This window comes from Mixophyes fleayi, chromosome 5 (genome assembly GCF_038048845.1).
Source record: "Mixophyes fleayi isolate aMixFle1 chromosome 5, aMixFle1.hap1, whole genome shotgun sequence".
NCBI classification, from domain to species: Eukaryota; Metazoa; Chordata; class Amphibia; order Anura; family Limnodynastidae; genus Mixophyes; species Mixophyes fleayi.
The window spans coordinates 174,863,557-174,891,384 of record NC_134406.1 but is presented as its reverse complement, the minus strand read 5'-3'; the positions used below and the strand labels follow the sequence as shown (position 1 = coordinate 174,891,384).

Here is a 27,828-nt window from a genome sequence, read left to right as displayed (position 1 = left end):
AGAAATGTCCGCAGGAAGTTTCTTTTTTTGGGTGGGAATATTATTAATTAAATTTTTGAAAGATTGAGTTTGAGTTGGACATCCTAGATGAAATGGCAGAAAGACAGTCAGTAACGCAAGACAACACAGATGGTGATAGATCAGGAGAAGATAGATAGATTTGTGTATCATCCACATAGAGATGATACTGAAATCCAAAGGAGCTTATTAGTTTTCCAAGAGAAGTGGTGTAGAAGGAGAATAGCATAGGATCTAGGACTGAGCCTTATGGTACTCCAACTGATAAAGGAAGCGGAGCAGAGGTGGATCCAGAGAAATTATCACTGAAAGAGCGATTAGATAGGTAGGATGAGAACCAGGATAGGACAGTGCTTTCAAGACCTAGGGATTGTAACGTTTGTATGAGGAGAGAGTGGTCAGCAGTGTCAAATGCAGCAGAGAAATCCAGGAGAATTAGAAGAGAGTAATGGTTTTTACTTTTTGCTGTGATCAAATCATTGACAACCTTGGTCAGCGCAGTATCTGTGGAGTGTTGAGAGCGAAAGCCTGACTGAAGAGAATCCAGTAGGTTGTTTGCTGTAAGAAAGTGTGTGAGGCCGAGTGTAGGCAATTCTTTCGAGAAGCTTCGAGGGGCATGGGAGCTGAGAGATGGGGCGGTAATTTGAGAGAGAGTCTGGGTCAGAATTTTTTTTTTTTTTAAATGGGAGTAATCACTGTATGCTTGAATAGTGATGGAAAAATACCAATAGAAAGAGATAGATTACAAATTTTAGTTAGAGGGGGAATGAACACAGGAGACAGGGACCTACTAATTTGTGAGGGATCAAGAGGACAGGAGGTAGAATAGGAAGATGAGAAGAGAGTAGAAACTTCCTCTTCATTTGTGGGATCAAATAAAGAGAGAGTGTCAGAGGGTGCTACAAAGTAATTGAGCTGATTGCTTGTCGAGGGAGATGATACCATTTCAAGTCTGATCTTATCTATTTTGTCCTTGAAATAGGAAGCAACATCCTGGGCACTGATGGTAGTTGGAGGATTTTGGGTGGCAGGATTCAGAAGAGATTTAAATGTGTTAAAAAGGCATTTGGAGTTAGACGTCTGAGCATAGATGAGATATTGGAAGTATGTTTGTTTTGCAGTGTCCAGAGCATTTCTATAGGAGTGGTAGATACCAGTATATGTGACAAATTCATTAGAGGTACAAGATTTACGCCAGTGACATTCTGCTTTACGAGAAAGTTTTTGTAGAGTTTGTGTTACTTTAGTGTGTCACGGTTGGCAGCGAAGTCTACTTGGAGTATGTAGTGTCGCTGGAGCCACTTGATCAAGGGCAGTTGCTAAGCTTTGGTGAAAATGGGGTACTGCCCGATCAGGGGAGGAAAATGTAGAAATTGGGGAGAGAAGGTGTTGGAGAGAGGTGGAAAACTGTTAAAGATCAATAGAGTTGATATTCCTGAGGTTGTGAGGAGGCTTGGAAGAGTTTGACCCTAGGGAGGGTAAAGAACTGGGGGTGAGCGAGTAGCTAATAAGGTGATGATCCGAGCGGGGGAAAGGAGTGTTACGGAAATCAGAAACTGAGCATAGTCTAGAGAAAACAAGATCAAGACACTGGCCACCCTGATGAGTAGCGGATTCAATCCACTGGGAGGGGTCAAGTGAAGATGTTAGAGAGAGTAGTTTGGAAGCAACATTGGAGCGTGAATTACAAATATGGATGTTGAAATCACCCATGATGATGGTGGGGATGTCAGAGTATAAGAAGTGAGAGAGCCATGCATAGAAGTGTTCAAGAAATTGTTGGTGTGGTCCAGGGGGGCGATAGATGACAGCAACCTGCATAGAGAACGGGTTAAAAATCCTAACAGTATGTACTTCAAAAGATGGGAACGTGAGTGATGGGACATTTGGTACGGTATTCTGAACATGCATTGTGGGGAGAGAAGTAGTATAACCCCCCTATCTTTGTCTGCCTCCAGGTCTGGGGGTGTGGGTGAAAAGAAGACCACCATGTGAAAGGGCTGCAGGTGAAGCAGTGTCTGATTGTGTGAGCCATGTTTCTGTTATTGCTAGAAGGTTTATAATGTTTGAGTGGAAGAGATCGTGCATGGAGGTAAGTTTGTTACAAACAGAGTGTGCACTCCAAAGGGCACATTTAAAGGACTTTGGAAGAGAGGGGAGACAGGTGATTCGTTTGAGGTTTGCTGAATTTCTGTAGTGTTCAGATATATGCGTGTGGGAGAAGTGAGGGGGACCTGGATTAGGTGATATATCACCAGCTAATAAAAGCAGGGAGGAAGAATGGTAGGAAAGATGATTGTAAGATGTGTGTCTTTTTAGTTTCTGGCAACAGGGTGAGGTTGTTAACGTTATTGAATGTAAATAGGAAAATAGTTCATTAGTGTTAACTAGAGGTGAGTGAAGTAATGAAGGGGCAATGTGGACAGAGGTGTGTGTTTCAGAATGGGTGAGGGATGATATAGTCCTAAAGATAATGTCATGAAAAGAGAGAAAGAAAAATATTTTGGCCAGCATTGGGATTTATGAGTAAAATAGCAAAAAATGAGGGAATTAAATTAATTACCTAATTGCAATATCCTGTGTAATCAGAGAAGTTGTGCAGAACTAGGCTGCAGCAAATGTAGTTTATTCATGGATGTCTGGATAATATAGAGTAATGATGTGGAGAGCCATGTGAGGGAGTGGGTGGAAGTGTTGAATGAAGAGTAATAAAGAACAGGTGATTGAGTAGCTGAGTTCTTGCAGAGGCAGGAGAGAGGAGAGTGGTTGAAAGTCAATATCATTTCTTCCTACTTGTGATGGCAGACAAAGCCTTGAGTAGAAATGAAACTACAATGATGATATAGGGGACGTATATAGATGTAGCATGGGTAGGGAGTGGCTGAACAAGTAGTACAGCAGGCTGATTAAACAGGGAAAATAAGATGACAAATAAAAAAAAACTTTCATGAGCTCAGTAGAAAATAAGAGCAGAGTCCAAAATAGTCTTCTTGTGGTGTGAAGCTTGTAGCCAGGGTGAGATGGAAACATCAGGAGTAGAATATGGAGTTTCAGGTGAATACTGACTGTTGTCCTTGTGTAGCTGTGAGAATAGGCAGAATGTTCTTTTTCTGTTTCTTCCTATTTAACTCTAGTATAACTCAGAATTATGCTATTTATTTTTACACTTGTACCTATACACTTAGAACTATACACACTAACTATGCAGCCATCACCCCAGAAAAACCTGAAATATTATTTGTGGCATGGATTCAACAGGGTTCTGGAAACATTCCTTAGAAACGATAGTCCAAATTGACATGATTTGTCGACTGCACATTTATGCTGTGAATCTCCAGGTCCGCCACATACCAAATGTACTCTATTGTGTTGAGATCTGATGACTGTGGAGACCACTGAACTCCTTGTCATGTTCATGGAACCATATTGAGATGATAGGCTAGATTTACTAAGCTGCGGGTTTGAAAAAGTGGGGATGTTGCCTATAGCAACCAATCAGATTCTAGCTTTCATTTATTTAGTACTTTCTACAAAATGACAGCTAGAATCTGATTGGTTGCTATAGGCAACATCCCCACTTTTTCAAACCCGCAACTTAGTAAATCTAGCCCGATGTGTGCTTTGTGACATGGCACGTTATCCTGCTGGAAGTAGCCATTAGAAGATGGGTAGATTGTGGCCATAAAGAAATGTACATTCTCAGCAGCAATACTCGGTAGGCTGTGACATTTGAATGATGCTGAATTTGTATTAAGAGGCTTAATATGTGCCAAGAAAACATTCCCCACACCATTGCACCAACTGCCTATAACAACAGGATAAATCCATGGATTTGTGTTATTTATGCCAAATTCTTACCCTAAATCAAAATTCTGACTAGGCAATGCTTTCTGAGTTTTGATAAGCCTATGCGCACTCAGTTTTATTCATCTTAGCTGACAAGAGTGGAACCCAGTATAGCCCTATCCACTTCAAGGCTCATTGTGCTGTGAGTTCAGAGATGCTCTTATGCATATCACTGTTGTAACACATGGTTATTTGAGTTACTGCCGCCTTCCTGTCAGGTTGAACCAGTCTGGCCATTCTCCTTGACCTCTCTCATTAAAAAGGCATTTTCGCCCACAGCTTTGCAGCTCACTGGAAGTCTTTTTTGTTTTGCACACCATTCTCTGTAAAACCTAGACACTGTTGTATGTGAAAATCCTAGGAGATCAGCTGTGTCTGCGATACTCAAACCACCCTATTTGGCACCAACAATCATTCTGCAGTCAAAGTCATTTAGATCACATTTCTTCCCCATTCTTGTGATTGGTCTGAACAACAGCTGAACTTCTTGACCATGACTGTATGTTTCTACACATTGTGCTGCTGCCACATGACTGACTGGTTAGACATTTGTAATATCAAGCACTTTTACCGATGTACCTAATAAAATGGTCACTGAGAGGCTTATGCTGAGTTGAACAAAATTTAAGTTTTTGGCGATTAATATGCTTTCCTACATCTGTCAAAGTACACATTGTGCACAGGCTGCGTTCAACTCAGCATGAGCCCCTTAGTGTGTGTGTGTGTGTGTGTGTGTGTGTAGATAGATAGATAGACAGACAGACAGACAGACAGATAGGTAGGTAGATAGATAGATAGATAGATAGATAGATAGATAGATAGATAGATAGATAGATAGATAAATAGATATCAGTTTAAAACACTCACTATTCTGGCTCAACTATAATTATGTTTTGATGTTGTGACAATAACTCTTAATGAATGCAAATAAAAATAATCAAGCTATTATATTTTGAAAGGAATATAGAGTAACATGATGCTGGGATTCCAGAGGCATCTCTTATAAAAAAAATGCAAGTAATGATATGGAAATGTGTTTGACCCCTTTGGTGAGACAAAATATCAGCAAACTGTAAAGACCATCATTTACATGTATTTTGTTACTATTAAGTGCCACTGACGTTTTTTGATCTGTGACCCCCTCCCCACCACAAACTGGATTGGTCCTGTTTTTTTGAATACGCCATCGTAAACATTATTATTTTTAACTAACATGACTGATTGGTTGGATGCAAATGCACAGCAAAATTTATTAACATAAAATGTATTGGTTGGGTTTTTTGTTCACCTGCAACTAATCTCTTTTTATTTTTTTCAAAACTTGATTGGGATACATGTAGAGCCCCTAAATTGTTGTAAAACATACAGCTTTAATAAAATTATCCCTACAGAAATGGCCATCAGGACAAATGCATACATTTAACAAAATGAGCTTAAAGTTTGATTTACTATATTATCATTTTCAGGAGCTTGGTGGCTTATCCAATCAAATGTGAGAAAAGGAAAAAAAATCTGTTTTTAGTGCAGCATTATGGGCAGACAATAGAGACTTGGATCCACCCAGATGTCAGAAATCACAACCTTCTCATAATGAATTTTATGTAAGAATAGAATGCATTAATGGTCTATAGGTTGTCATAAACATATTGTGGAAGTCAGTTTAGGGACTATTCCACCATATTCCACGTTATTAAAGCTAATTACATATTTTATATCTGCACTCAAGCACCTGCAAGGGAAAATAAAAAAGTTTTTGCAGCCCTGCCAGGTCGTGGTACAGAAAGCATTGGCACTTCAGTCTGGACTGGAGGGTTTTCGTTTTTGTTTTCTTTTACTTGATACATTTTATTTACTTTAAATCTGTATTTTGTATTCGCTTTGTACACCAAACGTGCTTATTGAATAGAACGCTGCAATTTTGAAATTATTCTCAACATAATACTACAAGTAATAAGACATACCCTTTAGTGAACAAAGAACGTGCCATGTATCACCCATGTTGATAAAAGTTTTAATACGGATCAGGAGAAATGTTAGCAATTTCCAGCTGTTTACAAATTTCCCACGTACAATCAAGCACGAACATTTTAACATAAACGAACATAAACACATAAAAGCTGAGATTTATAGGAACTTGCTTTAGTGTAGGTTTCCCAGCATATTTCGTTAGCGAAGCATTTCTTTATAACATCAAAAAAATTTATAGTGCCAAAATGAAAACAAGGAAACACTGTGCAAACTCTACAATGTTGACTGTAGTTACGGTTTTGGCGTTAGCCTGTGGCTACTACTTATGAATTTATTTACCTCTGTTGGTTTGGTCTAATAACCACTCCCCAGGAAATTGCAAGCGTAGTAAAACTCTAGTAATATTAACACGTGGTTTTCCAAGACGTTTACATTTCAGTGGAAGGGGAACTGCTAAGACGTAAACTAGGTAACATGTTATTTTAGCGTTGGATGGTAAAAACAATATTATGTTTCCCATAAATTCAGCTACCTCAGTATTCAGAAGGGTAATAATGCCGTTGCTTGATTCAGATTAAGGTGCATTAAAGTGTTTTTTTATTATTGTTTTCAAGTTCAAATTTTAATTAAAACAGAATACTAAATTGGGTTACAATCCAGCAGCCTTAATAATGCGTGCGCCCTTTGACTTTTCCTTACCTGTCTTTTGTCTGGGCAAAACTAAGCTTTAAATAAATCCTTGAAGTTTAGAAAACCTGTTTTAAACTGGTTTTTATCCCCAGGATAAAAACAACAGATATCTGCATAATTTATTCATACACTCCCCCCCCCCCCCCAAACAATCCGAAACTTTCCCAAATCAGGAATGAATTTTCCTGACCTATTGCTGAAAATAGTTCCTTTTAATGACATCGGTATTTTATCTGCTTGTCCTTCGTATACCTAATATAAATATATATATATATATATATATATATATATATATATATATGTATATATATTTGGATTAACGTTTGTCAACAAAAGGGTTATTCACAGCGTTTGGAAGACGAATATGTAGCTTTCTTAAACTGTAGATAAATAATTTCCCCCCAGGGTAAATTAGAGTATTTAAGGATTTGATATATGTGTAGATTAAATGTCTTTGGTGATTGCACTGCTTTGTAAACAGTATGCAGATACAACGCATAGCATTTTCGGCATTTTAGCACCTGTTGCAAGATATCGTTTTGAATGAAATAGAAAAAAGTTTTACATCATTTTAGTGAATACATTACTTGGTAGCCAAATTATATATGATACAAGTATTTGTATGTAGAACTGAAAAGAAATAAAACAGTCATCATTGAGTGTTTGGGGAGGCTGTAGGCTGAACCTATTTAGATAAGCGATATTTAAAGCGGTGTTTGCATGAGGTTTAGAATATGTGTTCCATAAGTATTTTATTATGTTGCCAGGATTAAAACTTTGAAATCCGTTGCTGTATTTTTACAGTATATATACACTCTTCATACTAAAGTGAAAATTATCAACGAATATATTAGTTGTAGTTGTATCATGAAATTATTAGTGCAAATAATGAATGGGATCTGTTATAAGTTAAACAGCTTTTGGTTGCTAGTACTTGGGTCTGAATATGATCCAGCCATGTACATAATGAGTGTGTTTTAAAGCATTGTACTTATTGAGATATATGGCAGTGGATATACTTATAGTCATAACAGGCACACTGGCAAGTTGTAGATCTGTACAGGTGAGTGAATACCTCTAAGTAGTTTCAATCAGTTTCCCTATCTCTTGTAATCGATGTAAATTGAAGATAAATGTATAAGCTTTTGGAATTGTTAGTTGATGTGGTGTGAATACTATACTTCATGGCTCATTACTTACAAGGCTCTCCCAAGCCTTCGCTTGCTGAATGTGTACACTGTGTATACAACTGGTGTACTGCAAAACTCCTCTTCACTAGTTTGACAGGAACTCTTTGCTCTCATGTAGTCGTAAGACAATACCTGTAGGGCTTCCCTGGAGGACGGTATAGTGTTATAAACCATTAATAGATCATGTCTGGCGTGCACTAATTATTTTACTGGGGGAATTGAGAGGTATTGAAACGCAAGGAATTGCAGGCTAATTAGCGTTTGTTATTATTTCAAGGTAACACAAAGCCACTTATATGATGTCCACAGCAATCTTTTTCCTGTTTAATGTCTGGCAAGTCCAATCTTAAACCTTGCTTATTATTTTATATGTGCCGATTAAATAATCTTAATAAGGTGAATAATAATGTAATCAATGTATAGTATGTATACTTTATAGCGTACTAGATATTGCATCGTGGTATGAGAGGCTTACGTATTTGAAGAGCGTTTGTTTAACATGGAAACTTCCCTTAGCTAGTTGTAACTAAATAAAATTGTCATTAATATAAGCATGGAGATTTGCAGGCAGATACTGTTCCCTGTCTCTCTCTCTCTCTTTATGACAATCAAAACATCTACCACTGAGAGGAATACAAAAACAACAATAAACAAACAAACCAACAAATACATTTCCTAAACAGGGGATAGCATATGATGGTTTATCAGCTGTGGAGCTACAAGTCGGGCATTCAGGGACCTGTAGTTCCACAACAGTTGGAAAACTACGAGTTGTCTAAAGATGCCCTCACATTTGGGCTTTGTATCAATTAAACAGAGCATTTACGTATTTGTTAATTGAGCTAGTCTTGAATACTTCTGGTGAAGCTATATGTCACAGTATATTAGTGCATGCTCATGCACACATGCTTTATTACCTTAGATATGGCCGTATATAGCACATTGTCATGTATCTATGTTTTACTGGAAGGCAGAACACAAGATCACAAGCCTATAACTGTTTTATAGACAACAATCACTGTATTTACAACAAGGAAAACAGCTCCTGGTTTGTGTTTACTATCTCTAGATAGCCTATCAAGTATAAACTGAGGGTTTATTACATTACAATTGCCTTAATAATGTACCCGGCGGTAATTTCGTATTCAGAAGTGTTTCATTATATAAGCCATTCCTTATGATACATTGGGGAATAGAATAAAGAAAGGTAGGACTTTGATACAAAGTAAAGAGAAAAGCAATGTTCTTTTATTTATTTCAGGCATATGTAATATTTGCAATGTTTTGTCGTAAGTTACAAGTGAGTTTATTTCCAAGGGGACCTTACAATGTAAGTTTAGACAGCTATTGGAAAACTTAGGGGGTCTCACAACCCCATTATCACCATAGCACTTGACTACATCAATGCTTGTGACTACACACCTCTCTGCCATAAATCGCTATTAGTAAAGGGGACCTAAAAGGAGGAGGGGGCTGGTGTTTATGTGGAGACTTCGGTTGCTGTAAATCCATCAACATCTCAGACAGCTCTGAGCATAGTAAGTTACCTAAGCGAATTCCTTGCTAGTACGCATGCGCGCACAGGTAGCAACCAGTTCTTTATGAGCAGGTGAGATGTTCCTGAACAGGTAAGAAAAGGATTTGTTGAAGCTGGTCGTATCAACAGGCGGATCCCTCAATCTATCATCAACGAGGAATTATATGATGTCCATGCTGGTCAAAATGGGCGATTGGCAGGTGAGATGTCACTCCATTTTCGGAGTTACTTAGCTAAAGTGGAGTCTTTGGAGATGTCCATGTCACTATATTATTACCAATGTCCATGAACATATATTACAATTTATTAAACGTAATGTAATCTAATCTACATTACAGCGCGTGGATAAAAGTTTGTCTTTCAGTGTTGCAATGCACCATTTGTCTGCGTTAAATATATGAAACAGGGAGGACTATAGCAGGCAAAACCGCCTTGAGCCACTTGTTTTTGCAAACTTAAAGGCTCTAAGTAAAGGTGAGTGACGCAAGGTAATGAAACCTGCTTGGAATGGATCCACTGCAGACCCGGGACGCATTTGTACACGGTTAAAAAGATTCTGGATTTTGTGATCAGCGATGTGTATACATTACAGTTCGTGTGTTTTGACAATATTATGTGTGTACTCAAGCCGCATATACATAGATGACAGATACATGTCTGGAATCAGAGCTTCGGTTAATGAAACTGACTGTTCTCTCTTACAGCTTAGATAAAAGAAAACGTGTGCTTACCAAACATACTGGTTGAACTGCTCTATCATATGTAAGTTATATGTATATACGTCTGGATTTGAGTATACCGACATTATTGCTATATAGTGTAACTACTGATTTAGTCCAGAAGCCAAATGTGTGCATAAATGCTACATATATAAATATAAGCATTGTACATTCTACACTTTGTTTTTTATAGACTAAAAAACAATGGTTCTAGCAATTTCTGGCGTACTGCATGGAATTCTGCTGAATATATGCGGCCTGATTTTAAATTAGGTGCAAAGCAAAGAAAGAGAGCATGGTCTAAATAGTTTAGATAACATATTTCACTACGTTTCTATTATATACACTTTCATTGCTTATATATGAGGCATATCAGTAGCAGCTCTGATATTAATGTGAGTATGGGACTAGAATACTATCTGCAGCTGAATGAGGGTTACAAGGCACATTATATTTAGGAGCTGCACACCATTAGCAGGTCCTGAATGTAACTGCTCCACCCAAGAAATGTTAATGACTCTTTAATGCGTCAACTATTGAGCTGCTGGTGGTGTTAAAGTGTTCTTTCACACTCTTTCTACCTTCCACGCTGCTATGTTTGATCCTGACTCTAATATTCGCATTCAATTAGCTGAGCGGTCATGGTAATCCTGTTGATGTGACTATGGGCCTGTCTGACTTCAAGTGATTGGCGCTGGCTCATGATGGGCCATTTTCTCAGTACCAGGCTATTAGCACATGCACCAAAAGATAATTTGAACTTCATTTCAACCTGAATGGGAGAAAAACAACTATTTGGACTAAGCTAAGAAACAGACACAAAGGAGAGACAACCGTCTTTATTTTAACAAAGACCTCCCAGATCTTCATGACTCCGGACTGAGTTGACCTGGCACCGGCGACCCTTTATGCAAAAGTATTCAGCATCAAAACATCGCTATACTAGAAGGTGGAATATATTTCTGCAACAGTGCTGTATATAGGCCTGTTAGTACTGTGGAATACAGATAACATGCAGCAGACGTCAGTCTCTTAATTCACTAGATTAACTGATGGTCTGTACTAGTGAAAAATAGGTATGATTAGTTTTTGGAGAAGCCCCTTTTCTATTGTCAGCTACTTTTCCCAGCTTTCCATTCTGACTAATACAATTAGCTATTAAAATTAGCCATTCCGCTAACGTCAAAGGGAAACTGTTCATTAGATGCTGCATAATTTTCTCATTTCACACGTTTTCCAAGATATTCAGTCACCCACGTTGAATATCAAATAGGACACATAAGAAGAGATTATCATGTTGAAATATTTTTTTGCACATCAAACAACGTTGAGTACTACGACCATAGAAAAAATTATTTTGCATACCAACCTGTTATAGCAAAGTGAGCATTAAAATGTGTTCGATAAAATACTTTCCTGTGTAGTGTTCAATCATTCCCTATACAACAGTCCATTAAAATCCATGTAAAGATTCATGCATATATATATATATATATATATATATATATATATATATATATATATATATATATGAATGAATATATCTATATATCTTCAAACACACCGATAAAATGCATTTGAAGAAATATCGAAACATATTTTTTATGTAATATTGGATATATCGCGTTATATTATTGTGGATGTGTTAAATGTTTTATTCCTTAATGAGTCTAATTCCTAAATTAGAAAATATTAAAGTTATTGGACTGAAACAGATTTTTGTTCTATGTTGTACCTGAGTCCTTCAGTGGATGTTCACATGTCACCTAGCAATTGGGCTATTGTTGATATGCTAATAAGGTAGTTAGGCTTGTTGGTGAGAAGCAAGGAAAAGGAAACTTTCCTCCATTAGAGGGAGATATCAGTGCACCAAAGCATTGCACCAGCTTCACTCTTTCTGTACAGCACACAGGGGCTCTAGACTTTTGTAGGGACAAGGAGGAAAGGCGAGAACCTCTCCCCAAAAGCCCATGAAAATGCTTTGGAAACTGACGGATAATATAAAATACGAAGAGTGTGAGGTAAGGTCTAGGAAGCATTACTCTGGGAACATTTTTACCACGCAGGCATTAAGTTGAGACAGGTATTTTGGACTATATCATGAAGAAGATCTATGGGTATCCTCTGCATGATGGACTTTCCACAGACTATGCTGTTAGCATCAGTGCATGAGATGTATATAAAAGTATAACTTCCATTAACACTTAACAAACCTAATGCGATTATTACTAATAAACTATATGAGCGATTTTCCTTTAATAAAACTAATAAAGTAATAACAAAAATACATAAATAAACATGCTAAGTTTTTCATTATAATTATTTCCAACTGAAACGTTTGCTACATTTTGTTTCTACAATTATATTCTTGATTCCTTTAGGTGATTTTTTTTATTAGTATAATCGCAACTTCTGCATTACTTGAATATTATTTTATAATTAAATTGATGGCAATACGTGTTGAACCGTACATTTTTCAACGCAAAAGTGAAGAAATCATGTTTGTTAGGGATTTTAGATTTGAACCATATGGCGTGTGTTTTGGTGCACACAAAGACACACAATTGCCTGAGTACAAAAGAAGGCATAGTTTGGGAGAGCTGCACATGGATCATTGTCTTGTTATGACTTGCAGAGCTGAGAGCTGCTTTTGTGAGGATTCCCCAAGTGGTTGGGGCAGTTTGGAGATGGACAGTTGAGACTTGCCTTTCATATATTCTGGGATTTACCGCTGCAATTCCGCAATGTAAATAAAAGCAAATAATGCTTATCTGTTTTGGACATTATCTTTTCTTAATCCAGAGTTACATACAGCCACGTATACATAATAAAGCGTAATATTATTGTACTTATGCATGTATGTAATTTATAATACATTACCAGAGTCATTTGTTACTATAATGGGAGCGATTTATGTGGTGATCTGGGCGGATGTATATATAGGTTTTTTTTTAAATCAGATTACATTGTAAAGATCAGATCACATATGTAAAATAACAATTAGATAGAAGAAAAATTCAGTTTGTGGGGCTAGCAGATAGCATCACGCTTCCCATGTGACAGATACAGAGCAGAGAGCTGACTAACTTCGCCCAGCTCTAGTTCAGAGCCTGTAATCTCGCTTTCAATGTGAGATTAAAGCTTTATTTTGTTAGGTGTGCATAGTTCTGTAGGAACATGCAGGCGGTAGATGACTGTTGTTATTCTAACCCTAGCCAGCTAAGAGCTCTGTAAAGTTGAGCATGTACTATTTTGGAGGAGTTGTTTGCTGGAGTTGCAGAGCCAGTCGGACGGGTTTGGAGAGAGAGCCAGGATCAGGCGGAAGGGAGGCAGCTACAGAGAAGGGCCGAGCCGTACTGGACTGGAGCTGTCCACACACATCCCGGTCTGGAGCACATTGACCACTGTACAAGGGGAGAAATATCTGATCTACACCACGGGGCAGCCAGTACCTTGACACTGGATGTTCAGAGCTAAACAAAAAGAACAAAGTTCTCCCAGCTCCCTTCCGTGACCTACATGCTCCCACAAGCACACTACTGCTGCTGCCGCTCAGATTGCTGCTAGCTTGGCTGCCCCCCTTTGTAGGAGACCCCGATAAACAGCAAGGAACTGATGATTGCTATGGATGCTTACATATAAACCTTGGATCAAAGAAAAGGGAGGTTTCTCTTTTAAAGAGAAAAACAAAGAATTGTGAGTCCTAATTACAGCCGAAGGGAGCAGAAATTCCTGGATCTGCCTGTCTTGATTGGCTGTTTTGAGACTATTTGCTGGAATAGGAAGCTGGTTTCTGAGCTGTGGTTGTTGTGGTTGGAGCCCATCGGGCTATGGATCAGGTTCAGAGGACAGGAGATCCGGGCCCCTCGGATACAGACATGAAAAACAAAGGGCTGGATAGCAGAGAGAACATTCCCAGCAGCAAGAGGAGGACAGCAGACATGCCCATGGCATATCCAGGATATTCCCAGGATTCCCAGGTGCATATCCCTTTTATTTCCCCCATCACTCCTTTCCTGTCACTAGCTGATCCCCACACTCTGGAGCTCTTTCACTTTTCATGCCCTGCAACCTTTAAAATGCACCCCCCCCCCCCTCTTCCCTGTGATTCGTCAGCCAACCCCCTCTCTCCTTCACTCACTTCTGTCTCTCCCTCTTTTCCTCCCCCTCCACCTCTGGTTAGATACACTGATTCTTCATTCAATGGACGTCATTTAGAACAGGGCTCTGCCTTCAGTTGCTTCCTCGGTTCACGTTCGATTACCAACCATTCTTCCTTTATTAAGTATTGGTGTAATATTAATAGTCATGAATATCTGCTGTTAGGGATTCGGAAAAAAAACAGGCTGTATCTCTTAGTAGGAAGCCCAGCACAGCTACACAAGTGAAGAAGAGAACAGAGGGAACAAGGATTACGGAACCGACATTTAAAAAAAAGAAACTTTGTATTTAATATCTCTGCCAGAAAGTGTTTTCACCATCTAATGAAGAATTTGTCCAGGTTCTGATGGATTATGGTCTTTGGTCGGTGCTTAACAATCGTCGGCGTTATGATTTTCTAGTAATAATATTCTAGTGCTGGCTACTTTTTCCTAGCACCTCTCTGGTTGCTGCATTATTTTTCATTTTCTACCTTGATTTGTAACAGTATTCCGCACACATGTTAGTTCACAGTTTTTCCGCTATGGTGAGTTTTTATTTTTTTTAATTATAATGATTTATTTATCATTTTATTTGTTTATAGCTTTTTTACTGTCATTTGGATAGATTTGACCCACACAATTACATTTCTGCTCCGACTTTCACTTCTAATATGCATTCTGTCGGTTCCACGATTTTTATTACCGCTATTGCCTGACATTCGATTTTATCTGAGATATTCTGCCCTTTCAACGTGATCAAATGAATCTATAATATTTTTAAATAATTTAACTATTCCGAGTTAAACTTAAACATATGCTTCAGCGGTATGCCCTTTAATTTAATACATACTTTTTCGAACAAGACTATCTGACATGTTTGAATGGAAAAAATGTTTGGAATTATTGTATATATACTGTTTGCTATAACATATTTTCGTGTACCTCATTCGTTCATTATATTTAATGTATTTCCTGTGAATACATTATAGGAGAAAAGCGTCCTTCACGGCTTGAACACACCGGTATATTAGAATGCCAATTTTGTCAATCATGTAAAGGTTTATTATACACATGTCAATATGTATGTATGCATGTAAGTATGGAATGATTTAGCTCTCTATTTCTGAAATAATCATGCCATATATTTTATAAAATTCACCATTTGTTTTTAAGAAAATCACACTATTTTAGTTTTTTTTGTAGTGCAGTAATGCACTGATGAGAAATAGCCAATGAGGAATAGTATGCCTATTCGGGACTAATTCATTCCAGATAGGATCACATCTTGTAGTATGGTAATTCTATGTATGTATGGCTTCTGAGTTGTTTTTTAATTTGTTGTCTATGTTTTGTGTTCCCTGTAGGACCGTCACGACGGTACCAGCAATGGAACAGCTCGGTTACCCCAACTGGGGTCAGTGGGCCAATCTCCATATGCCAGCGCTCCCCCACTTTCCCACACGCCCAATACTGACTTTCAGCCCCCATATTTTCCTCCGCCATACCAGCCCTTATATCCCCAGTCTCAAGATCCATATTCTCACGTTAATGACCCCTATAGTCTGAATTCCCTCCATGCCCAACCGCAACCTCAGCACCCAGTGTGGCCAGGACAGAGACAGAGCCAGGAGACAAGCCTTTTACACACACATCGGGGGCTACCACATCAGCTGTCTGGCTTGGACCCACGCAGGGATTACAGGCGACACGAAGATCTACTGCATGGGCCTCATGGGCTGGGCTCAGGAATTGGGGACATCCCCATACACTCCATATCTCATGCAATAGAAGACGTTTCGGTAAGATTATTTCTTATTTCTCGCTTTATGACGCCCTTACCCTCACCCTTATTTGTTACTAGCTTCTCTTTCAAAGCCCTCATGTGTACTAATCTCAAAAGATATGTCATGATATATAGCCCAAACTAAACTAAAACACAGTCCTCTACAGCTGTGCACTTAATGCTATTTAGCGTATATCTGAGCAGTGATATGTTGAATGAAGGGAATGTGGCCGAACAATCCTTTATCAGTTGAAAAACGTAGAGCCTCAGACAGGATGAATGTGCTGTGTAATAAATAATCTGTCCCTTATAATTAAGGAAATGGCATGCAGAAGCAATCTAATACAAGCCAAAGCTATACCTGCAGCCTGGCACGTCTGAAAGACATAACAAATGAAACTGGGATATATTAAAATCCCCCTTTCCATTTTAATACATTATATGCAGTATACATCGTTAGAGATTTCCGAGAGCCCACCAGGGCCACCTATCTAACGTCTATTGAATTAACTAGGTGGAGAAAATTGAACAATAAATTATTTGAGAGTAATTCGGTTATCAATAGGTGCAATTAAAATATTTTGCAATTAAACATGACATTGATCATTTAGAAAGCAGGCGAAGACGAGAACAGCCGTGCTCTACACAAATCAATATCAGCACATTCCACATTTTAACCTTGACACATCCTACTTTTAGACACGTATTTTGTTGCAGAAAAGCAGATTGATAATCTGTCCGCACTACGCGTTTCCTTGTCATACGAAATACCTCCAAAAATCTAGATACTGCTGTGAAACAAGTGTTGACAGTTTAACGATTACAGTCTCAAGTTGCAGATTTGTGGTAAAGGCAAATATTAAAAAAAAAAAAAGTTAATATCATTTGTAATACTTTGCAGTGCTGGAATGGAACCTCGTTATTTTTTGCCTGGGTGTGTTTGTGTAAAAATTGTGGTTTGCCTGATATTTTAGTTTTGTGTGATGCTGATCCTAGTTATCATGCAATGATGAAATAATTGTGCAAAGTAATGTATGACCCCTTTACAAAATCTATGCGAATATTACACCCTTGAAGCTATTAATTCATTGTTTTTATTATTATAATGACCTGTCAATCGTTTAATCGTATAGATTAACATTGAAAAACCGGCTCAAATGTTTGTATAATTCCAGGCACAGTCAGATATCACCGGGGGCAATAGAGAGATATGGGCGGTTATTAAGGATTAACTTTCTGTTTTAGCTATTATTTACTCTGTTTGTTCTGTGTTATCACTAAGCATTTAGACTGCCGTAAATGTTAATAAACTCGATACACAGTACTGAGAAATAACTGTGGGAAAAATGGTTTGCTTAAATAACAGAATTAACACGATTCTTGCCCCTAGCTGTGCCCATCATTTTTAAGTAAATAGTTAAAAGCTGAATCAGGTGAAGAACATCTCGGAAATTAGTTAATGATAATACACCACTGTGGGGTATTTAAATGTAAATCTTGGTACTGGTCTTGAAATAACCCAAAATATAATCCCTCAGCACGTTTAGTTTATGGGTTGAGTGAGCTAGCACAAAGGGATCATATTTCCCCATATACTTAAAACAGAGAACTATAGTAGTCATTTCTGAACATTTCTCAATTTAATTATACTTAAATGCAGGAGCACTTTAGGCAAGTTACAAATGAGAGCATTGAGTATAATAAAAGCCGTAATAAACCAACTTAGTACCATCCACCCGGAATCATTGAGATCAGGCACAATTAACAGGAGCATAAATCCAGAACCGAATGGAAAACGTTACAATCAGTATTATTGTTGGACAATGATTAAGTAATAGGATTTTTTTCGACAGCCACTATCTGGAGCCATTCTCGTACCAAGTGGGTCAGAACCACAGCTAAGACATAAACAGTCAAACGCAACGCCAAGATTATATGTGATTTATTCAGTTCTGTCCTTGAGGTTGTAGATCTTATAACACAACAGACATTCAGCGAAACATCTTATTTAGAAAAAAATGGAAAGTATTTAGGTTTCTCTTGTGTCTCAGGGCTGCTGTGTAACCACTTGAAGGGGGGCCTCTGAGGCACATACAGTAAGTCTGATTTACCCCCTCATCACACAATTAGGAATGCGTTACATTTTATGGTTCCACATCAATTTCTGCTGATCTCCCTTAATCTTGCATCGGTTGGGAGCTTATTTCCGGTTCTCCTTACAATATCAGAACTGTTTAAGCAGTAGTGAGCTGTGATAGCACAATGTCCCAAGCAGCCATAAATATATATAAATAAATATATATATAGATAGATAGATAGATATATATAGATAGATAGATATAGACACACACACACACACACACACACACACACACACACACAAACACACACACATACACAGTTTGCAATTCTAAATTCTAACCTAAGTGGCTTATGATAGAGTTAACAAACAACCTCCCATTGCTGTATGTGTTATCCAGCTCTTATTTATGACTGGTGATATCTGCTTTCTGACAGAAGCATTACAATTTCCCCTTCTTTTGTTATGACAGTGCATTAAAACACTTGTGTATTTTTTGTTGCAGCACGTAGAAGACCAAGGTATCAACATCCCAGATCAAACTGTAATTAAGAAAGGTAGGCTATTTTCCTTTGCATTCCTAACAAGTCCACACAGGCTTTTTATTCCACCGTGAAAACAAGACTGCCAAGCTTCTTTCTGAAGTATTTAAAACTTGCAGCCTGGAATAATTTGAGTATATATATATATATATATATATATATATATATATATATATATATATATATATATATATATATATATATATATTCACATGACGTATTAACTGTGGTCTTACATTTGCTTTGAGAAGCCTTTTTGTTCCTGCATGTTTACAGTAGCAAGATCAGGGCTTATTGCGGGGGCATTGAACAGTAGTTGTTATTTTGACTGTATTATTGCAATGATTATTTATTTTAAAAAGACTGTGGGGGTGAAAAAGTAGGTTTGTAATGCCCAAGTTTTTTCAAGATAAGTTACTTATGTGGATAAATATTTTTAATAGTGCACAAATCGAATCTAGAGAAAACAAAATGTCTTCATATTTAATTTTTTCACCCTTATAGTTTTTTCCTCAAGTGTAAGTTGAAGTAGCAGAGATGAATCTCATAGCTGCTCTTTCCAAGTCAACATGATAATTGGCTCTTCTATTAGTAATCTCAAGAGTTCGTTTAGCTCCTATTGTCTCTATTAGCCTCCCCAGAGCTATTAATGTCACAAGTGATCTATCCAGAGCGGAGAGCCCCCATACGTCTGACTATCCCCAACAAATTAAATGCACAGGCCATCTATACCCACATGATTAGAACACTGTGCATTTACTCTCCAGTCATAATATGAAAAATAAATATGGTGGACTGTGTCTGGTCACAGTGTAGTCCGGTGGTTTCAATTAAATTGTATATATAGGATCATGTAAATGTTTTTCGTACAAGGGCACATAATTCGGTGCTCTGTCGTTTTGTTCGTTTTGGAGTATTGTGTTTGCTATTCTTTATATAGAGATTAATACAAATATATATATTATATATATATATATATATATATATATATATATATATATATATATATATATATATACATACACATATATATATGGGCCTTTTTGCTTGTTTTTATGGCATCAAGAACAAATATCATTAATTTATAAGACCCAGTTAGAGCATTAGCTTTACAGTACATTTGAAATTGTATATGTGATTTCAAATTAATGTCCTGGGTGGATATATTAATAAGAGGCCCTGCAAGATTACGTCAAATGAACACACAAATAGAATAGTAAATACGATATCGTTTCATATAGATAAATATATTTAAAGATGCAAGATATTTTACAGACAAATTTCAATTTGCATTAATATTATGAAATCACTAGATTCTTCACGAAGATATGAATCTATCAGCGTGTTTAGTTGTAAGTCAGTACTATGTTAGCTATGGTTAAGAAATGTATTTTGAAGTGGGTGTTTAAATGACTTGAGTTGTGGTGTCTCGGAATAAATAATTAGAGAGCGATTTTTGCAAGGACTGTGATAGATAGAAAGCAAGCGGTATTTATATAAGTGGCTGAAATGATTGGCGTGACTTTCCTTGGGTCCGCACTGGTTTTATATGACAGAGCCCTTCTTTTAAAGATCAACCTGGGCTCAGAATTCAGTAGAGTCGTGTGCTATGCAACCTCGTGTGTTGGTGGAGGTTGTGTGGGGGTGTATTATACTACTGAACTATCTAACTTTAATCGGTAATTAAATCAGACAGCCTTTTCCCTCAACTAGACATTGTGCAGCCCAACTGCCACTTTCTGCCTCACTGTGGCGCTTAAGGACCTCTCTGCTTCCTTGTCTATCTGTGCCCGTGTGTTAACCCTGTTAGCTGCTGGAGGGGGTAAATCTGCATTTGTAGCCACTGCTAACAGAATAAAAAGGACCATGCTTCAGGCATCAACGTAAAATAAGATTTGTTGGGTTTATATTACTTTTGAGATTTTGGTAAATCAATCGATTTCATGTAAATTAATTTGTATTAACCCAGCTGTCAAATATGTGTGTTGTGACTACATTTGCAATGTAAAGCTCCACATTGTGAGATTTATGATTTTGCTGAAAAACTTCAGAGATCTTTAGATACCTTTAGAGAAGAAAAATAATTTTAGTCCATAAGGCAACATATGTAGGTGTAAACATATCCTTATGTAAGTACATGAGTCAATTGCTTGTGTACGGGCGTAAAAAGCCATAGCCTTTATTTAGTAGAATATTTTGGAAAAACATTATGCCTTGGAACACAGGTGTGTCTTTGTAACAGGCCTTCTAGTTTCCTGGCATCATTGTCATCCTTCTCTTTGCAGGGCCTATCTCATTGTCTAAATCCCATAACAATGCAGTATCGTCCCTCTCTCTCAACAAAGACAATCTCTTCGGTGGAGTAGTGAACCCGAATGAAGTTTTCTGCTCAGTTCCCGGACGCCTGTCTCTTCTAAGCTCAACATCAAAGTACAAGGTGACAGTGGCAGAAGTACAGAGACGATTGTCCCCGCCCGAGTGCCTCAATGCTTCTCTATTGGGTGGAGTACTCAGGAGGTGAGATTCTACTTAATATACTTTAGACATTGCATTTGGAGTACATTGCGCATGCGTCCTTCAGGTCTCAGGGATGTGAGAGATTGAGAGATGGGGCTGTATTGGGAATCAGCTCTTTAGCACATGATCAAAATGTCATAGTCAGTGAGTGACGAGCATAGGCAAATGCAGTTGGGGGTTGCAGGATGGAGGAGTTTTTCCCAAACGTTTTCTATGTTGTAATATCCTACTATATTGACCAGAGTGCATCCTTGTGGTGGGAAGCTATTTTGTATTTAATCTAAAGTCATATATTGTACTGAATAATGTTAAGGACAAAGACACTATTTTTCATTGTTTGACAACGTCATACTTTTTCGTAAATCTCAGAAATGTGTTATGTGTTATTAGGAGATTGTGGTCAGAATATTCGTCTAGGCTGATTTTAAGAAGTCAGAGGCTCAGTAATACACCCAGACAGCCCTGGCTCTGGTTTGGTCATCGTGTTTACCACGAGGGATTGCAGTTAAAGGCAGTATCATTCGTGTCAAAATGCAGCTTGATGTACATGTAAGGACAGAGTGCAGAACACGTGGGAGGCGATATAGCATGGAAACATGTTGAAGAAAGCAATTAATGGAGTAGGTTATGAAAATCTTTGTTTCCCTACATTTTTTATTTCATATCTTGAGGTGGGAAAGGTGATGTTAGGGGACTTGACACTTCAGTCTCAGACCACAAAAAAATGACACAGACATGATTATTTGAAATGTAGGGGACTATTTAGTCAATTTTAAAGCATACAATGATGTCAATTAATTTACCAATCCATAGGCATATTCTCAAATTCTCCTATAAAAGGGACAATTAAGGCTATGAAAGACTCTGCATATATTATATAATGTGTAATAAATGTTAGTAATGCCTTAACTATATTATGCTAAAACAGCTTATTTATTGTTAATTCGGAAATATGTTGTTCCTAAAGGCACATTTGTAATTGCTATTGCCAACTAAACAATCTACTAATACACATTGTCTTGGTCAAGCGCTCAAAAGTTTAATAAAACGTATATATATATATATATATATATATATATATATATATATATATATATATATACTCTTTACTCGCATAGCGCATATATAGTATGCAGCGGTGTACAAACAGTGTTTTCTACATTCATCAGTCATATAAATAAAACTGGTCTGGTTTATCTTCCTATTGTGCTTTTTTACTGCTTGATCAGCAGTAATGAGCAACTTTATATTAAAATGATAAACTGTTAAATGTAACCAATCATTTCATGACTTGTAATTACACTATCTGTTTCACAGTTATGCTCCTTAATGCGTACTTAAATGACTTCTGATATGGACAGAACTCACTTTGCATGTAATTAGATTTGTGACTGGCTGCAAGTCAGGAACGGTGACACCTGGTTCCATTGCTACTATCTAAAGGAAAACTATCTCCTAACTGGGTATATTTAAGTTACCTTTACTACTTTTAGTGAAAGGTTCCTTCCTACAATCTTCTGGGCAGCACAACCTCTTATGTCCTTATTTTTTTATTTTTTTTTTCTACTTCTTTGTCAAACAATGTACAAGCCTTGCGTTTTCTTTTCATTGAAATACAGAAGTAATTTGATTCCTCTGATGCCCTTTAGAGATGTCCTAGACAGTGAGCTTAATACCATGGTCTATGTCTACACCCAATAACTATGAGACTATTCATGTGTTTCTGTAAATTACATGAATGAGGATGTATGAGGAGGCTTCATTTCCCTGGGTCAAAATAGGTCACTTTTTTTGAGCAATGATGATCTTGGTCTGCAGCCATGTCAACACATTCCTCTTCCCAGTACACCAATTAGATTGTGCCCTTGCATTTTGTGACCTATCTGCAAGTTTTCTGTGTTGAAGGATTGAGGGAGGAGCAAAGCAAAAAAAGAGCAAATATACAACATGGCTAAACTATGTGGCAATGGAGGGGGTGATACATTTTAAAAGTGGAGACATATTATAGATGGGGTAGGGCATGTCCTAGATCCACTTTAAATTTCAGTGTAAAAATAAAGCTATCCATTGTTTGAGTGCTACATCAAAAATCAGCCAGTATTTTCCTTATGTGCAAACAAATAAATTAATATAAATGCACCCCGAGCATTGTAACATGGTTTGTCCAGGTGCAAATGTACTCAATTTTTTTTGCTTTGCTCCTAATTTAGCATCAGGCCCAGAGTGTTCAAAGAGAGCGCTGTGAAGAATGAGGATGTCTGCATGATTACAATATTACTGATATATTCAGTTAAATATGTTATTCAGAGACATATCATCCATTTTAGTAATGTATTGTAATACATTAATAGGTAAACAAAGACAAATGCACTTTTGTGATGAGAGTATATAAGGTTTACATAAATATCGAATGCAATGTGATATACTAAAATGATATATCACTTCTATTATAATTGAATTGTCAAAGAACGATATTTCACTTCGCTGTTTAAAAATAAAAAATTATAATTGTTTATTTATCAACAGGGCGAAATCCAAAAACGGCGGCAGGTCGCTGAGGGAAAAGTTGGACAAAATAGGTTTAAATCTTCCAGCTGGGAGGCGCAAAGCTGCTAATGTCACATTGCTCACATCACTAGTAGAGGGTAAGTAACCTGATGTGTGTTTCTCCAGCAGTAGCAAATCTGCCCCTAATCGTTCTTGATTGCCTCCATTTTGCGTTCTCAGAAGAATTAGTAGGAAGCTATTTCAATATGATAATAGTTAAATACCTAAACCTGAAGTTGTTTCCACTCAAAACAATGCAGTAAATCATTTAAGCTGAGCTGCCATCTGCATTGGAGGAGTGCCTGACCAGCACTTCCTGAATTACTTTGGAAATGCTTGACCTATGCCAGAGGGCAATATTATCCCGCACGGATCTGACGGACCCTCACTGCTGCTTCTCATTTATACATTACCTTCCAGTCTAAAGAACTGTGTCACCCTTTGTGCATGTTGTAGAAAACGCACCAGAAGAATCACTGTCGCCCACTTGATGAGACAATAAAGGAATGAAAATGTGTAGGAGAAAATGACCCCATTAGCTTTCATTTCATTAATCTGGTGATGATTTGTCCCAGCTTTATAAACATTCGTCCCACCGATTATATAGGGTTCTAAGCATAAAATAATAGGAGAGAGAGAGAGAGAGAGAGAGAGAGAGAGAGAGAGAGAGAGAGAAATGAATTTATACCCTCTATCCCTCCTCTCTAAAATCTCTATTATGTGTTTGCTATTATAGCACTGCATACTGTGTTGTCCCTTTTTGTAACTCTGTAGTACATCTCATATAATGTGTGTGTTAGATATAAGCCTGGTGTCCTGCAGTGATGAGGCAGTTTGAGATGAGTACTGTTATTATGTATGATCTGCTCCATCTTGCTGGAAACAAGCTTGGCTGCTCTGTGCTTTGAAGCGCTAATTGGCGCATGCGTTCTTCCGGAGTGCAGCTAATAGCAGGAAACCCTGCAGTAAAATCCAACTGCTTCAGGAAATTAAAACCAAAGATTTGAAAATCAACAAAACAGACAGACTCCGTGCACTGACCCCAAATCTCTCCGAGCTAATCGTTCAGGATATATAAAAAAAGATCATTGTAAACGGTTGAGTTAAAGAATGTTAGCATTGGGAACTCTGCCTTAGTTTGTTGTAGTGAAGTTTGCAGAATACAGACCGTAATGTGTACAGTACTTTTATTAAATAATCACAAGAGAGTGAATCACAACTAGGCAGCCCATATGGCAAAGTAAGTCATGCTTATAGCCTCTAGATATTTTCAATACTTTCATTAAATTCACATAACAACTGTGTCTACACACACACACACACATATATATATATATATATATATATATATATATATATATTTATTATGCACACACATATATATATATGTACTCACACATGTTAAATACCTTGTGTAAACGCTTTAAATTTAAGTTGTGGGTCAGTATATCCCAAAGGTTCGCTTGATGGGTTTGTACAGTTGCCTTATGACCCTGGGGTGCTCTATACCTATTGTTATAGAGCACTTATTTATAATATGTGCTTGTTACCTATGTGGATTCATTCTTTGAATTTTAACATTCACTGATCATTTTCTACTTCATTTTTTTTGCCCCGAAGGAGAAGCTGTTCATCTAGCCCGAGATTTTGGGTATGTTTGTGAAACAGAATTTCCTGCCAAAGCAGTAGCTGAATATGTTAATCGGCAACACTCTGACCCAAATGAACAAGTGACCAGGAAAAACATGTTACTAGCCACAAAGTAAGTCACATTTTATACTGCTGTTACTACCATATACGCTCATTTCTAATGTAACTACATGAGCAGACTTAGGAAACCTGTGACTATCGAGCTGCACGTAAATTACAAGTGCCTCTGGCTGGCAGGGCATGCTGGGGCTTTAAGTTGGCGAGCCACAGGTAATCTTTGAACTAAACTTTGTGTATGTCACCTGTTGCTAAACTAAATTTCCCAAACTGCTCAGCCAGACTCCTGCCATTTGCCTGCGAGCACCAGCAACAGCTGGAGTGCCGAAGTTTGCCCACCCTTGACCTAAACTGAAAACAATATAGTGAACATTTTGCAGTATCCCGAGTTAATAATTCTCTTGAACTAAATTGCTTCCAACATGAAAAGAATTAAGGACCTCATTGAAATCCTTATCTAATTAACCGGAAATGTGATGCATTATCAAAGTACATCCAGATATTTAAAACATAGCTTCAAATTAACATGGTAACAAGGTTTACTTAAATGTATAGTAATGATATCCCGACAATAAGTAGATATTTGTAAGGCGCAGATAATATACACAGTGTTGCAAAGAATGACAATTTTCTGATCTGAGGAACTCGCTGTCTGGGTTTATGTGACATAAAGTTATTAAGATATATTGATATATTGTAATTATTAAAACCTTACACGGGAATATCTGTAATGGAAGGCTTAGGGGACCAATCGCCCTCTAGTTATAATTGGAAGCGCTTGCTGGCATTTGTAGTACCACAGCAGCTGGCTGACTACAGGTTGTCTGTGTTCTAAAACGAGATATTTGATGAAATACAGGAGTTCCCTATAATCAACCGACAATGAAACCCATTCCCACACATGTTCTGCAAATTTTAATTAATGTATCCCCTAGGAAAAAAACCTATAAAATACCCTCAAATCTTTATGTGTGTCAATAGATTTCTAATTCACCCAAGGACTTTTTAGTTTATTCCAGGGAATGAATGAATGAATGAATGGAAGATATGCTTAGTTACGGTGCTTGTTGGTTTTACCTTTAATGAAGATTGCTGTAGACCTGGCCAATCTATATTCACATAATATATTATACTTACCATTTAACCAATTGGAATTTCCAAAATGTATTGGAAATTATATTTATATAACTGATATTCAGCATGTTTAGATTCTACAAATTGCAGATGGTGAGTAGATAAGTAATATGAGCATTCTGATTGGTGGGTATGAAAGGGTGATCTGATCTCAGTTCTTTGCTTGTTTTGCAGGCAGATTTGTAAAGAATTCACAGATTTATTGTCACAGGACAGATCCCCTTTGGGTAATTCTAGGCCATCTCCGATTCTGGAGCCCGGTATTCAAAGCTGCCTGACACACTTCAACCTCATTTCTCATGGATTTGGCAGCCCAGCAGTATGTGCGGCCATCACCGCCCTGCAGAATTATCTCACTGAGGCACTCAAGGCAATGGACAAAATGTACCTCAACAACAACAACAACCCCAACAGCCACACAGACAGTAGCAAAGGAGGAGACAAAGACGAAAAACACAGGAAGTGACCCCTGCTCCGCACCATTTCTACCTTTGTACCACCCCTTTGTGTTGGCCTCCTGCCCAATGGGGCAAAGAGAAGATTTTGCCATCCCTGCTGCAGGGATGCAAGGCTGCTCAGCCCCCGAAACGTTGTCCTTTCTTCCTTGTCGTTTAATCCACATTTGGATTATCAACCGAATAGGCAATGGAGCCAGGAAAGAAAGTTCTCTCCTTAGCGTTTGAACTTTTTGTAAGAAAACATTTTTTTAAGACACAAGTTCTTGAGAATGAATATATATATATATATATATATATATATATATATATATATATATATATATATATATATATATATATATATATATGTCATCGGACTGAATCACCACCTTCCCTTACGATGCTTCAGTTGAGATTGTAGCCCTATTAAGAAGGGTGAGGATGACATTTATCAGTATTGTGAATAAACTTGAACACGAAACATTTGCAGTTCCATGTCATGTCTTCAAGTTGTACCTTTTCCCTCTAAAGGTAAATGAAAACACCTTGAACTTTCTGTTTGGACAGAGATCACGGTCACTATATAAGGGAATCAGTGTTTATGTATATATTTATTTATGTGTAATTTAATGGGGATTGTACATATGGTGCGTCTGTTAAAACCTTTTTTTTTATTTATCTGGTGATCTCGTTTACCTATTGTTTAGTGGTTTTTTCAATTTCCCTCTTAGTTCATGTGGTTCTTGGTACTTATTTAGAAAACAGAACTTTGGGTTTCTTTCTAAGGGTTTCATCATTTTTAGCCCTGTTGTAGCATGTTAAGATAACAATGAAGCAGCAGAACAAATAAAAAAATAAAATGAATTTTATATATGATTAGTACTACAATAAGTCTTTCATTTCCTGGAAATGGAAAAAGAAATATCTCCATGTTGGACACTGCCTAATGCTAGTGGTTAAAAATTTCCTTT

The 27,828-nt window shown here is 37.4% G+C and overlaps 1 protein-coding gene across 7 annotated transcripts; it reads left to right on the top strand.

Annotated features, from left to right (window-relative positions):
- The first annotated feature begins 9,337 nt into the window (after nt 1–9,337).
- TFAP2A (transcription factor AP-2 alpha) lies at nt 9,338–27,191 on the top strand. 7 transcript variants are annotated; one of them, XM_075213052.1, is made up of 7 exons: nt 9,338–9,449; nt 15,475–15,909; nt 18,479–18,530; nt 20,801–21,032; nt 23,559–23,677; nt 25,200–25,341; nt 26,595–27,191. In XM_075213052.1, the coding sequence occupies exons 1-7, from the start codon at nt 9,414–9,416 to the stop codon at nt 26,884–26,886; spliced, it is 1,308 nt and encodes a 435-aa protein (XP_075069153.1). In that variant the 5' UTR covers nt 9,338–9,413; the 3' UTR covers nt 26,887–27,191. The 7 variants fall into 7 exon arrangements, with proteins under 7 accessions (XP_075069153.1, XP_075069155.1, XP_075069152.1 ...); XM_075213054.1 differs by lacking the exon at nt 9,338–9,449 and adding an exon at nt 10,999–11,023; XM_075213051.1 differs by lacking the exon at nt 9,338–9,449 and adding an exon at nt 11,842–11,989.
- Nucleotides 27,192–27,828: the final 637 nt, after the last annotated feature.